Raw genomic sequence first — 15,359 nt, 5'->3', positions numbered from 1 at the left:
AGTAAGGAGTGGGAAGGGCATGGAGTGTAAAGAATGAGATTTCACAACGAGATTTAAACCTTATCTGCAGGTTATAAAATGTTAAAATTCATACCTGAAATAGCATGCAAAGCAGGCACATGTTCCACTTGAAAATTCAATTCTTACAACTTAATTTGGCTGGGAAGAACTGGTCAGGCTTGCTGTTTTCTATCATACAGACACTGCCAGACTGTGTGTTCTCCCTACAGCTGCCAACCCCTGGGAGGCAGCCGCCCTCCTCCCCTGCTAATCAAATTCACGCCCCAGGCAAAGTCCTACCCCTCTCTGAGGGCTGCCTGGGCATCCATGAACTCCCTGAGGTCCAGCCTCTGTAAGTCATCTTTGCACCTCAGTAGCAAAGTCAGATGCTTACCAGGTTCTCAATAGACGTGTGGGAAATCAAGAAATGAGACTTTCTCCAGCTCCCTATAACCATTCCCCTGCTAAACCCCAGGGTGTTTAGTGTCTGCACAACTCATTCAAAAACTAACATGCCTCCGACATTATTAATGAGCCCCTTTGAGCGGTCAAGGGGGAAAAGGGAGACATGTAATACTTTAAACAATAAAGAATTTAACATTTTTAAAAAAAGATGGAGTGCTTTGTCCATTCCACCCAGATTGCCGGTTCCTTGGGGAGAAGGGCAGTGTTTCATTTTTCTCTCCATATTTCTCTTTTCTGCCTAGTGCAGAGATGGTGCTCATAAATATTGTTGATTTGAACCCTGTTCCTTTTTGCTTGACAGCAGTGTCTGTTGGGAACCATGCTTAGAAAACCGATTTTGCAGAAGCCACAATTTTGTTGTAAATACATCTACACAAGGAGCCTGGCTTCCATGCACTTTGAATGGGGAGATAAATGGTTATTGGCCTGTTGGTGCTTAGTTTGATGCAACCCCATTTATTGAGCAGTTGCTCTGCACCTGACACTGCCCCAGGCGATGCTCCTGCCTCACATCTTGCTGCTCACCCCTGATTTGGGGATAGTGCTTGTTCAGCTGGCCATAGATAACCAGGGGGTAGTGCACATGCTTCCAGACACCAGGCCTGGACCCTTCTGGGTGGTCATGTGGACCTGCTGCTTGCCCAGTGCAGGCCCCTTTTGGGGTGGTGCCAGCTTGCTGCCTCCTCCCCCATCTTGGCCCTCCCTTGGGAGCCAGAATAGATTTTGCAGAGAGTTCGATGATTTGACTCCAAAAAGTCTGCACTGTGGCTTTTCAGGAAACTTCAAACTTACCTGCTTAAGAAATAATGCAAAGGGGAAATGAATGCTGGCAAGGCTAATAGGGATTTTCAGCTGTGTTTTCCCAAGCCAGCCAGCCGGTCAGAGTATTCCCGTGTTAATTCACTGGCATGATCTTGGCGGAAGCACCCCCAACGCTGCCTTCCCCCAGTTCCAATTGTTGTGCTGCAGCAGGATTTGGGTTGAATCTGGGCAGAGCCCCCTTCCCCCCTTTTAGGAGCAGCCCTCGGGATTCTGTTACCGCAAGAGCCTGTGAAAGTGATCCTCGCCTTCCCCGTTGCACACAAAGGCAGAAGCTCTTTAAGGGAGCTAACAGCCTGCTCCTCCGCACAGCTGCAAACCAGGGCTCCTGTCGGCTCAGCCACCCAAGCTTTTGCCTGAACATGAGTGGGGAAGAGTCTTGAGGAGCCCCCAGGACATCCCGGAGGAGCGGGGCAGGGAGGGAGCAGACAGTCTGCGTGGATGGAGACCACCGGTCCCCGGGGATCGGATTAGGATTAGCTGCTGTTCGGGATGCTCAGCGCGCCGCTTGAGCATCTTGCCTGTGGTCCAGAGGGTGCGGGCAGCGCACGCTGCGGAATGCCTGCGTGGATTTGACCCAGCGCCCAGAGGCGAGCCCGCATTCGGACACGGCGGCGGATGGGCTTCCGGCCGGGCTGCGTGCAGGCTGCAGGAACGCTCAGCTCCAGGCGGCTGCGAAAGCCTCCCGGCTGCATGGATTTGGCTGTTCAAGCAGCGGAGATTCCTACCCGGGAGGATCGGGAGGATCAGAGAGCTCGATCCGCGCTCCAGCTGTGACAACTTCGGGGCTGGCTGTTTACTTCTGTGGGCTCCGGGCTCCGTCCTGCACTGCAGCCGCTCCTGCCGCTCCCCGCTCCCAAGTCTGCCGCCAGGACTCCCCTGACGGCATCCCCAGGAAGGGGGCCAAGGAGGGGTTAAAAGACGAGCAGAAACCCTCCCAACTACTCAACCTCTCGTGACTGCCTGGGTTCGGGGGTTCTGAGAGGGACCGTGCGCTGCCCGGGGAAGCGATGCAAGTCTCCATAGCCTGCACAGAGCACAATCTGAAGAGCCGGAATGGTGAGGACCGACTTCTGAGCAAGCAGAGCTCCAACGCCCCCAATGTGAACGCAGCCCGGGCCAAATTCCGCACGGTCGCTATCATCGCGCGCAGCCTGGGGACCTTCACCCCTCAGCATCACATTTCTCTCAAAGAGTCGACCGCCAAGCAGACTGGCATGAAATATAGGTATGGATGTGAGCTTTCCTCTTCCCGGGCTTGCCATGGTCTGTACAGGTGCAGTGGAGACAGTTCATCAGGTTTGCAAAGTGGCTGACTTATTGGTGGGTCACCTAATTTAGAATTCTCAGGTGTCTCTGATATAGCTCCTTAGGAGGGTAGAAAACCCAAATTGTGGTGTGTGTGCATAGGATTTTTAAAAAATGCAGCCCATTTTGTATATTCTGAAGTGTTAGGTACACCTTGAGAGCTGTATACAATCTAGTCTGCAGAGAATAACACAACTGCTGGGAACTGGTTTTGAGATCAGAGTAGCTTTTCAGCAGCATGTGGTTGTCCTAGTTTAGGGTACAGACTGTAGTTTCTGTGATTATACGATTAAAAATAGTTTCCCATCTAGTACTCATTCTTACTTATCTCTTGAAGGATCCCGGTAACAAATGCTACACAAGCTTTTGAGGAAGTTTTGTTGCAAATTAGATTGAACACTGACATTTAAATCTAAATTACTGCTTGAAATAAAATGTAGACGCTGTTGTGAAGTATGGAGAAAAAGTCAGTTGTTGTAAAACTACTAGTTTCCTCATAAAATTTTAAGGTCACTCTTCCTCTGTAGTTTTCCGTACTTGAAAATGGTCATGGTGATAGTTGATGCGCTCTTAAATAGGGAATGACTTAAATTTGAGAAGTAGAAAATTGCATTATTCAGTTATATGTCTCCTGCCTCTTCTTTGCACTGAACTTTCCTGACTTTATTGCTCTAAAACTACTGTGTTTCTAATCTCAAATTATATTTGCAAACGTTGAGGAGGAAAGCTATTGATGCATGTTCCAAAGGCTTTGGTTACCCTAACATGCAAGTATGATTTTGTCAGTGATTTACATTTAACTGTCCAGCCTCTTTCTTAGGAACCAGGTTTTAGGATAGAAGGAACGTAATGCAATTAAAATAGTGCACACCCAAGATTGTTTCCCAGGTGGGATTTTTGAAATAAGCATTTAAACCAATTTCTATAAAACTTGTCCTTGAAAAAGTTTCTTTGCAGAGTTACAGGAAAGCTTCTTATTGCAAAAAACAAACAAACAAACTTCAGACGCTGTTGTTTTTTATATTTTTGAGGCATTAAGGAAGCAAGCAAGCTGTGAGTGGGGTTAGGGGTCAGAGCACTATAAACCATGGCTAAAACCGAACCTCAGCATAATGCAAGCAGCTTGACTCCAGGCAGCTCCCTGTGTGTCAGCAGGATATCTCTGCTTGCCTGATATTCCATGATGGAGAGTGGAGCCCCACCGTGACGGTCTGCTAACTGAGACTGCAGTCCTGAGTGCACTGGCACTTTCTGTTGCTGCTTCTGTGGCACACACCCAACCCCTGCCCCGTGGACACAGCGCTGCCCTGCAAAGGATTCAGCAGCTGAGATGAAGATGGGCTGCTTGCTGCTTTCCTCTGCAGGGCCCCTAGGACGGGACACTCAGGGTTAAGGCAGATCAGAGAGGTGATTTGAATTGTGGTCTCCAGCAAGTTAGCAGCACCCTGAGCTTCCTTTTGGTAAACCAGAAGAAATAAAAACCCTTCCTTTCTGGTGGCAGAATTTCCTAGTTGCTTGGGGATCGCTGTATTGGAAGAGATTGGTCTTATGATGGCTTTCAGACACAGGAGATTTCTATTAAGGGTTTTCTGGTAATAGTTGCTCAGCTCAGATGGGATGATAATTGCCTCTCTTTACCAAAAGGTGTGCAAGTAAGATTGACGTGGACATCTTTCATTACTGGTAACTAAAACCTGCTCTTTTCTGACAAAAAGGCAGCCACCTGTGGTCTTCAGTATACTCTGACTTCAATATACTATTTGTTGTTTATGGTGGCTGGATAAGATACCTGGTCTCCACTACCCCTCTTACTCTGAACCTTCCTATCTATGACAGGCAGGTGGTTCTGTGTGTGAGTATGATTTAACCCCTCTCTTTTTCAAATTCTACTCAGAGTGACCTTAGGGAAAGAATCATGAGATTATGCCAAATGTACACTAAGATTTTCTTAGTGTTGGAGAGACAGAGGTGCGAGGAGAAAGAGGCTAACTGTACACGTTAAAAACAATGAAGGGAATCGTTTTATTAGCCCAGTTAACTTTCACTTTGACACTGATGTCACTAACATATAACATTCATGTGTGGACTATTGACTGATGATAACAAATAGCAAACCATAAAATATAATGCCATAGAGTTGGGGAGGGAATTGGCTTATGTAAGTGATCAGGAAAATGTCTGAAGGAACTAGAACGGAAAGTCAGTGTCTAATTGTGTTTATAATAATACTTTTATCCTTGCCCTGGCCAGGTGGCTCAATTGGTTGGAGTGTCATCCCATACACCAAAAGGTCTAAAGTTCGATTCCTGATCAGGGCACATACCCAGGATGCAAGTTCGAGTGATTCTCTTTTGGGGCACATACAAAGGAAACTGATCAGTGTTTCTCCTCTTTCTTTCTCTCTCTCTAAACATATCCTTAGGTGAGGATTAAATAACAATAATATTTTTATCCTTGAAAATTATTGCATTAGGCATAGCTTAATCTGTATCCACAAACCCTAGAAGATAAAAATTATTATCTTTTTGTGTATTTTTTGAGGAGAGGGTTCTTAGCTTTCATCAGAATTTGAAAAATGTCTACCACTCAAAAATTGTCAAAAAGCAGTGTTATAGAATAAAGAGATATTCATTTAGTCAACAAATATTTAATGCGCACCTATTCTGCACCAGGAACCTTACTGGAACCGGATGCAGAAAGGTATAGAAACCAGGCAAGGTTTGGGGCTTATATTCAGGTTGGGAAAACAAACAAACAATAATAATCTATTGTAAGACATTCCCATGAAGGATATGTTTTGGAGGGTGATAATCATGCTGGGCCAACTTAGTTTATCTGTTTTGAGGCTGTCATCTCTGCTTTAGTTTCAGGACTATGACTGCATCTTGGGACACAGGTAATTGTGTCCATATCTGCCACCTATTTTTGCCACCCCAGGGACTTCTTTTAGGTTCCAGTCATGCTGTAAGGTGCTGCCTGGCCATTGAGGACTTATCTATAACCCTGATAAATAAATAGAATGCCTTCTGCTCATATAATGCAATAGGATTTTTAAAGCCCAACTCATATCATCGTCTGTGATTACCATTCATTAATCAAAAACTCATGAACTTGGATTTTAGAAATAATATACACTGTGTGAAGCATCTGAATTCTGCAGGAATAAAATGCTCAAAGCCACTATTAGACCCACACTACCCTTGTGCAAGAATCTTGAATAAAATTAGCTATTGTTTCAAGGATAAGGATGGAAAAATAATCCATGAGAACAGTTTGCTACTCTAATGATACTGTCAGCCCAAAGAACAAGATTCCACATAATGTTTATCCTAGGGACTATCTTATATGTAAATAACAGAACTATTTATTACATTACTTAGAGTGTTTACACTTGTGCTTTGTTAATGCATGAGCATTTCTTTATGTTAATTTTGTGTGTTTTTAATCTCAGACTTCATTAGACCATGCTAGAGTTTGATGTACAATCTGCAACCATATGTGATAGATGTAGACACACACATGAGCCTTTCGTTCTAAGAAAGCCAAATCACTCAGAACCAAAGTTAAGCCAGATTGGTTTGGTTATTTTTGCTTGTTTGGCTGTTGGTATAATTTTTATAAGTTTTTAGAATGATTCAGCTACTAGATTTGACATCGTCTCAGTGCTTTTGTCATTCAGAATTGAGCACATTTATACCGATGAGCTACCTCCAATTCTATCATTGTTACTTTAGCTCTAGAGCAATTTGAATATTGATGGATGCATTTTCATTGAGAAAAATTTTCTCTGTAACACATGCATTCACGTCAATATAGTCTTGTGCTGTATAGTTACATAAGACATGTTAAAATTCTTAAGAGGATTCTTTACCAGAAGAAGTATTGCCTGAGCAATAATCTAAATTCCACTAAAAAACTTCTGTTTCCAGTTTTTTAGGTCAATCACATGACCACTTTAGTCATTTAAAAGTTTTTAAAATAATTATAGATTCATAGGAATTCACACACACACACACACACACACACACACACACACACACACACACAATTTCCTTGTACCTTTAATCCAGTTTTTTTCTAGTGGTCATATCTTATGTAACTACAGTACAACATAAGAACTAGTAAATTGACATTAGTACAGTCCACAGAATTTATTAAGATTATACCAGTTACATATATACTCATGTGTGAGTGTGTTTATATGTCTACAGTTTCATCACCTGTAGAAGTTGTGTAACTACCACCACCATGAAGAAGCAGAATTGTTCCATTATCACAAGGCTCCTTCAAATGACCCCTTTATAGCCATAGCCAGGTACTCCTCCCCAGTCCCTAATCCTTGGCAACCACTAATTCGTGATCCATCTCTATAATTTTGTTGTTTCAAAAACATTATATAAATGGAATCATACAGTTTTTAATATTTTGGAATTAGCTTTTCCCCCCCACTTAGCATAACGCCTTTGAGACCCATCCAAATTGTTGTGTATATCAATAATTCATGTATTTTCATTGCTAAGTAGTCTTCTATGGTGTGGATGTTCCAGTGTTTTTTAAAAATTCATCCACTGAGGGACAATCAGGTTGGTGTCATTGTTACTTTTAGGATGCATTAGAAACCATGATATTAATAGCATTATTTCCAAATTCTTTCCATGTCATTTAGTAGTAGCTCAGAAGATAAATTCAAACTACTTAACAGGCACCTGAGGTCCTTCATGGTCTGATTTCCATCATGCTTTTCAGTTGCTATTCTTTGTTTTCTCATTTTACCTCCAACTTCATGCTTGAGGTAAAGACTGCTCACGGTACCCTGAACCTTCTTGTGTGTGTTTTGTTATGTCTCTGTATATTTTTTCACACTGGTCCTTCTGTCCTGGAATGCTCACACCCCTCTTGACAAGTCAGGCAAACAGCCATGCATCCTCCAAGACGCAACTCTAGCATAATCTTCTATGTGAAACCCTTGGCTCCCTCCCATATAGCATTACTCTTTACTGCCTTCACTGTATTTGGTTCTTACTTCTGTTATTGAAATGATTGATTGCATGGTGCTGGTATTATATATCTGCATCTGTGTCTTCCCCATTAGTCCATGAGCAGCATGAGGTCTGGATTTTACTCACCTCTGTAACCTGGCACCTAGCACATAATAGCTACTTGGAAAATGACTACACATGTGGGACACTCTGCTAAGTGCTGAAGATACAGAGAATGAGAGTCCTTTCTGGAATATTTATAGTTTAGCCTGAATGGTTTTCTACACAAAGGGCTGCATATGTTAAGTGATACAAAGAATAAATCTTGCTGTAGTTTGAGGAGACCTCATTCACCAGGGCTGCCAGAGTCAGGGAAAGTAAAAGGTGAGTAATGGAGCTTGGTATTGAGGAAGGAGAAATACCAAGATGAGCAGAGAGGAGGAGGACAACAGATTTCATCAGGGGGAACAGCATGTCCCAAAGACTTAATGGAGTGGTGAGAAGTCATGGAATAGGGTGGAGGGTTTGTGCGGGCACGTGGTTGAGAGAGCATATTATAGAGTTAAAGAGGGATTAGATGATGGTGCCTTGGAGGTCAGAGTAAGCAATTTAGACAGAAGGTAAACATCAACAATGGTGGAACCTCTATAGATTTTTGATCAGGGTGTCTGGTTACACAATTCTGTTAAGAGAGGCTCAAACTGACAGTTGCTCCCAAAAGGAAATTCATGGTCTCACCTCCCACTCCATATTTTACATTTGAAATAAGAGACTTTATGTTGAATTCTGTAGCACTCCCTATTTTTCTATATAGAATCAAGACCACCTAGAAAAGACACAGAGCACCTGCCTTTCCCGTGCCATTCCTTCCCCAGCCTCCTTATTAAAGCACACATCTCATCCACTGTTCTTTACCTCCCACGAATGGTGGGCAGACTTTGAATCAAAGCAATTGAAGTGAGATCAGGCTTGCCAGCCCATTACGTAAAAGGCACCGTGTGTGTGTGTGTGTGTGTGTGTGTGTGTGTGTGTGTGTGTGTGCCTGCCTCTGTATAGGGAAAAGTGGGAGGAAATAGGTGGGCTGAAGTGGAAGAGGAGAAGAGCCAGCTCTGTGGCTGTGTTTCAAATAGAAATATTTGATTTTAGTCCAGAGAAGAGAGCAGCTTGGTTACTTAAAATGCCATTTTTTTTCCCTCTTTTTTGGTAAAGAGTACAGTTGTCATTCCTACTGCCTCCCATCATGGGTGTGGGCTTTCCTCTCTTCCTCAAAGCAAAATGCTGAGAATGGGGAGGAACCTTCCTGAAAATTAGTTGCTGATTCAATCTCGTGGAGTTTATTCCACCTCTGCAAAGCACCAGTCAGAAGTCTGGCATCCATGGGATGGTGAGAAAATGGTAGGAGGGAGGGAGCCTCCTGGAAGTTATCAGGCAAAAGCAGTTCCAGTTCCATGGCGCTGTGTATGTGTGTGTGTATGTACATGTGCAAGGGAAGGCATCCATCCAGTGTTTCCAGAAGCAGTGCCTCTTCTAGCTGCAATCTTTAGTTGGGTTGTTTCAGATAGAGTCCTTGATCCCAAATCTACCTAATAACCCCCTTTAGAAGTGCCCTCATTTTAATAGGTGTCCTCCTTAAAAATTTTCTGCAAACATTTCAACTTGAGGTAATTTGAGAAATGTTCTGAGAAGAGAAGAAAATAGCATTAGATTCAGAAGGAAAATCAGATGAATAAATTTGACTGATTTTTCAAATTCATTTTATCAAATTCATTATCTATTATTAGTATATTAATTCATGAATAGCATGAGGTTTGAGACCAGCAAATCTGATTAAAACATATGACTCTTGGTTTCCTTGAGTATTACTCAAAACTCCTTTTAGGAGAGAAACCCCTTTGTGAGAAGAATTGAATTCACAAGCACCAATTCATACTTTTCCTACAAGTCATTATGATAGTTATAGACATAAAAAAAATGGTTTGATGTTGCAAATTAATCATGTTGTGTGCTTAATAAACATCACTGTCACCAGTTTTCCCACTCTTTTCAGTATTAGGAAATAGAGTGATAGAGACTGAGGAATTTAAGGCAAAAGTCTTCAAAATTTCCATTTCAGTATTGAGAATGATTGACTAATCCTGTGTGATCACTAGTAATGAATGAGTTAGCAGTGGTATCCATGGGGAGGGAACTTCAGATGCCATCTAGTTCAGTCACCTTGGTTTATAGAGAATGGCCAGTTCCTTGGCCGGAGATACTCAGGGAGCAGATGGGAGGGTCAATGCCAAACTCAGGTATCCTGATATCATGAGCAGAATTTGCTGTACTCCTTTAGTTTCTACACTGCAACTTCTTGGTTATGCCCCATTTTTTTCAACACAGAAAAGAAGCACAGTGTATTAATGCCTCTAGAAGGGACAATTCCCATCCGATACATATGCACAGTTTGCAATTTAGCTTTTATCTCTGGAAGCAGCAAAGCCATGCTGTGCACTGAGAGAGCCAGACCAGTTTTCTTCACCTCCTGCAGAGCTGTGAGGACCCCAAAGTATCCCCCCGATAGCTTTTTACTTGTACACGTTCTGAAGCTGGCCATAAATTAATTTCCAGATGACAGTGTGCTTAGCATCACAATTGGTAAAGAACTGGTTCTCAGAAAGAGATCTACGAAACCATGGGCACAGTGATCGGACAGTGCAACGCGTCCATCCTGGATCAGAAATGCTCATTTGGGCATTCAGCACCGAGCATGCTTTCCTCTCCTTCATGCTTTCAGAGATTACTTGGAAACCTTGCTCCTAAGACTCAGAATCAAAGTACATTTAAAAATCCTCCTTGCAGGTTGATTTTCAGTTACTCAGATTGGAAACCAGAACAGAAGCCCAGCAGTGATTTTTTTTTTCCCTTAGAATCGACAGCGAGGGAGGTCTCTGAGAGCTCTTGCACGGGCCATCTGGTCCAGCCCTCATGAGAAATCTGCACAGTTTTTCCAATTTATACTGTGCAGCAAGTGCTTGTAAAGGCCCCTGAAGAAATATTGTGTAATCTCCTTTCACAGCAGTCATGAAAAAATTTGGCTCTTCTTTCTAAGAATCGGAATCATTCATTAAGCTCTGAAATGCTCAGAGGAAGCAATAAGGTGAGTTTAGATGTCTCGTCTATTGTCTGGATCCTAACAGTTTAGAAAGTGGAAATAGAAGATTAAGGGGCAAGAAAGCAAGGGCACAGCAGTGGGGCAAGGGGGGAGCTCAGTGGCATGTGGAGGACCCCTTACCCCTGGGACACAAGGGAGGGGACTCCTGCCCATTCCGATTTCAGCACCCGCTCACCTGGCCTGACTGTTTTGCTGCTGAACCATCCAAGAGTGAAAAAAGCATTTCATGAGGTCTAAGTCCTTCTTGCAATTGACTCAGCTCATTCCAAGCTGTATGGGAAGCTTCTTGGTCTGTCCTTGATTGAAATAGAAAATGAGCTAGCTATAATTTCCTGCCTCGTAAGGCTTCTGGTACTTGAAAACCATTACCACAACTCAGCCTCCTAATTTCAGGATGGTTCTCATCCTTTCCTCCTAGATTTCGTTTTCTGATTCCCACTTGTAATTATGGCTGGCATTTAAACCCTCTACAGCATGACTACATCTCCTTGAAGTCCTCCAGAGCTGGATACAGTTTGAAGTAAAAGTCTAGACCAGCCTTGGGCAAACTACGGCCCGCGGGCCTGATCCGGCTGTTCTATCCGGTTCTCTTGCTCTCCCCTCCGCTCCTTTACTTTGAATTTATATTAGTTCACACAAACACTCCATCCATGCTTTTGTTCCGGCCCTCCGGTCCAGTTTAAGAACCCATTGTGGCCCTTGAGTCAAAAAGTTTGCCCACCCCTGGTCTAGACATTTTATATGGAATAGCAAGATTGCCTAATAATAGAAGCAAACTCTGTCCCCTTGTTTGCATTTCATGGTCATGCTTACTGTATCTGGAGAAAAATCCTTTTTAATATTTTGAGTCAATCTTTGAAAAATTTGCTGTGAAACATTTTTAAAAAATCTAACCTATTTACTAAAATCATAAAGGATGACTGTGCTGATACATAGTAATTCTTGTAGGATTGTCAGCTCTAAATATTATAATGGTGACAACTGATGTCTCTTGAGTTGAAGAAGCATGAAAAGGTCAACTTTAATCTATAAGTTTCAATGCTGGTTGAGTATCCACATAAAAACTAACAAGGTATAGTACAAGTAATTTGACTTTTTATGGACTCTTATGGAGAAGTGTTTTTCAATCTAGCAGGTTTAAATGTAAAGGCAAGTGTGCATGACTAGTCTTATTAACAAGAGAAGTTTTTTGCGTTTGTAATTACCACCTTTCAGGAGAGTATCCCAGAAGGGACTCCGTTGCAGTGTTCTTCATGATGAGTTTGTACTAGTATGTTCTGGAAGGACCATTTGGTTTAAAAGAGCTTTTACGTAAGAAAAGCAAGTGTTTCCCTGAAGAACGTATGCTAATAAAATACCCTGTTTCCCATTTCTTTGAAATTAGTTTCCACTACAGACCCGGAGACAGGGAAGCATCGATCAGACTGTCAAACCTCAGAGGGAAGGTAGGGGAGGGTGGGGGTAAGGGAGAGAGATCAACCAAAGGACTTGTATGCATGCATATAAGCCTAACCAGTGGTCACGGACAACAGGGGGGTGGGGGCATGTGTGGGGAGGGGTTTGGGATGGGAATGGGGGGATGAGGACAAATATGTGATACCTTAATCAATAAAGAAATTAAAAAAACGTTGGTTTTTATGCCACTGGGTTTTGTTGGTAGTGTCTTTGGCCTGAGACCAGAGCAGCAAGCTTATTATAAAAATCAATCATGTAAATAATCCGACTTTAATGCATGTGCCTTCTCTCTCTCAACTCAAGAACCAGCAATGCATTCCCCTGAGGCATTTGATGAACTTAAACCTTTTGACTTGCCATTACTCCATTTCCTACCTCTTCATGCACGAGCGCTTCTGTATCACCTTGTATTTACTGAAAAGGCTGAAAATCCAGAAGTCTTAGTCCAATTCCAGAGGGTGTTCATCCTGATGGAAAGCATATAGGATTAGTTAATGAAGAGAAAATAAATGAAGTGTAAAGGGACTCAAACAGAAAGTGGGTGTTGGGAAATTCATGGTCTCACTTCCCACTCAATAATGGCTTATCTTTTGTTTCCAAGGAAGAAGGTTAAGGTTTCAATTTCACTCAAATATAATTTCTCTAAAAGGTCTAGACTTTTCAATACAGAATAGCAAGTTTCATGAATTAGTACATGAACAATTCTGCAAACCAGGAGGCCTGGGTCTCTCAGTCCAGAAAAGCACAGGATCATTCCTAACCACAAAAACCAGCGCACACTTGCCTGGGACTCCAGCCTCCACCAGATGTTTCCTGCGGGCTTCAGCAGGACCTTCTGTGGTCCTATTTCAAAACAAGAGGTGATTTAAAAGGGGTCCAGCAAGAATCCTTAGTTTCTTATCTTGCAACAAACTGCCATGAAATTAGTGCCTTAAAACAACACAAATTTATTCTCTTACAGTTCCGGAGTCTGAAGTCTAAAATCAAGGTATCGGCAGGGCCGTGTTCCCCCTGAAGGCTGCAGGGTAGGAATTAATTCCCCTCCCTTTTCCCAGTTCCAGAGGCCACTTACATTGCTTAGCTCCTGGCTCCTTCCTCCACCTTCAAAGCGCATCTCTTCAATTTCTGATTTTGTCTTCACCTTTTTTTCTCAGTTTGATCCCTTGGTCTTCCCTTGACAAGGCCTTCTGTGATAGCCTGGGCCCAATGGGTAATCCAGGATGGCCTCTCCATCTTGAAACCTTTAACTTAATCACCCTGCAATGTCCCATTTACTATGTAAGGTAATATTCTTCACAAGTTCCACGAATTAGGACATGAACGACTTTCAGGGGCTATTACACAGGCTACCCAACATATCATGCAAATATGTGACAAATGAGATGAGAGAGTGAAAGGAACCCCAAAGTACCAGACATTACAATCCTCATCACTTTCTCTAGCATCCAAGACTTATTCAGGTGAGGTGAGACAGCTAAAGGAATAATGAGGTCCTTGAAAAGGCAGGGCACTGGGACTTCAGTGTGTAAGGCTACAGCCTAGGTTTTGAATCAGAATAAAAATTCCCCTCTCCAGTGTGTAGCTCCAGTGTGAAAAGTTTAAACAGTTTTATCTTGGCCTTGGCAACTACTACAACGGCGGCTACATATTGCCTGAATCTGCTCTGCTCCTTAGCTCTCCTCAATGCAGCACCTACTAGAAATACCCCTTTTTCCTTTTCCTGTTTTCCTTTCAAGACCAAAGAACAAAGGAGAAGATTTGACATGAGTTGAAAAATCAATAAGTAACCATATAGATCAGCTGTAATTAAAATTCCCGTGGTTCAATAAGTTATACCCACCTCCACATTTCAGAATGATGACCAGTGAGATATGGACTCACCCTCCTTCCCAGCACCTGGGATGGTGGGAGCCGCAGTAGCAGCACACTTTTCATCCTGATGGGGTGCATCTGTGAGGCTCTGTGCACATCTCAAAACAGAATTTTACCTTTCTGCCTACTTCCTACTGTCCCCGCTTCATAGCAGTTGTCATGGCAGTATTGTGGGGGAGGAAGTAAGGTGTTTTTTGCAAGGATGTAAAAACTTTTTTCTGAACTCTTTATTAAATATTATTCACTTGAAGCCATTAGGTTGGCTCGTCATTTTATTTTAATCACAAAAGGCTTTTATTCTTAGTCATAAAATCTGTACATATTCTGACACAGATTTTCAAATGTTTTAAATCTCATGCAGTTTTCATCCATGAGGCTTGGTCTCACCTACCAATAGAGGAAGCTGGTTGTTGCTCAGTTTTTCCATCTCCTTCCAAAGACCCACAGCTCCTCAACCACCGCTTAGAATAGTGGGCTTTGAAGATTACATGTTCTTGATGCCAAATCATTTAAATCTACACCCTTGCTTGACTTACAAGCAGTAAGTACCAGATTGCATCAAATTTGGGGCAAAATATTAGAGCAAAGTAAGTTAGAAAAGAGACTCACTGGAGATTCAGAAATCAGGGGAGTTGAGAGTTAAAACTCACCTTGGCCTATAATTCATTTTCTTGTGGCCAGATACTGTTTCCTGGAGGCTGAAAGGAAGGCAATGCTTGAAGGAATTGAGGAAATGATGCCCTTGGGACCCTGCTGACTGTGGACTGTGCTACCGCCCTCAACTATGAAGTTGGGTGCAATGCATGGGCTGGGATGCAATGGTGCGGAAGTCATTGTAAAGCAGAAATGGGCAGGTGTTGTGGTAGAATCCTGCACAGGGCCAGGCAGTTCCACATGCATTTTCAACTCAGTGTCATCTTTGTATAGACAGGACAGTGAATTTAGAGCCAACAAGAAGCACTAAGCCTCTCATGTAGGGCAGGAAGGGGAAGAGCCGGACCTACCCTTGCTGCCCACCAAAGTATTACCAACTGTATTCTAACTCAGAGAAGACATTTTCCCTAGGCCTAATGCAAATCCAGCAAGGACAACATTGGTTAATGTTGACAGCAGAAGAGAAAAATGAGCAAATTGAAGTCTGTATGTTTATTCTGCTAATGAACTCCGCCAGATTACAGGTCCTTGGTAGCCACTAATGAAGCAAATATGTGAACTTCAATTTCACTTCTTAGCAGGAAGGCAATGCTGTCACGTGACAATAGCCTTGATCAAAATATTTGACCTTACTTTAGCAGTGATTCATTTTAGGA

At 42.8% G+C, this 15,359-nt stretch overlaps 1 protein-coding gene across 1 annotated transcript in view; it reads left to right on the top strand.

The window, feature by feature from the left end:
* Window positions 1–1,178: 1,178 nt before the first annotated feature.
* KCNAB1 (potassium voltage-gated channel subfamily A regulatory beta subunit 1) overlaps window positions 1,179–15,359 on the top strand; it is a 223,140-nt gene continuing 208,959 nt past the window's right edge. The window contains exon 1 of the mRNA XM_080657831.1: window positions 1,179–2,512. Within this exon, the coding sequence (XP_080513957.1) occupies window positions 2,295–2,512 (218 nt within the window). The 5' untranslated portion in view covers window positions 1,179–2,294. The remainder of the gene's footprint in view (window positions 2,513–15,359) is intronic.

Source organism: Plecotus auritus, assembly GCF_963455305.1.
Source record: "Plecotus auritus genome assembly, chromosome: 2".
In the NCBI taxonomy this organism is placed as follows: Eukaryota; Metazoa; Chordata; class Mammalia; order Chiroptera; family Vespertilionidae; genus Plecotus; species Plecotus auritus.
This window is presented reverse-complemented; position numbering and strand designations above follow the sequence as displayed.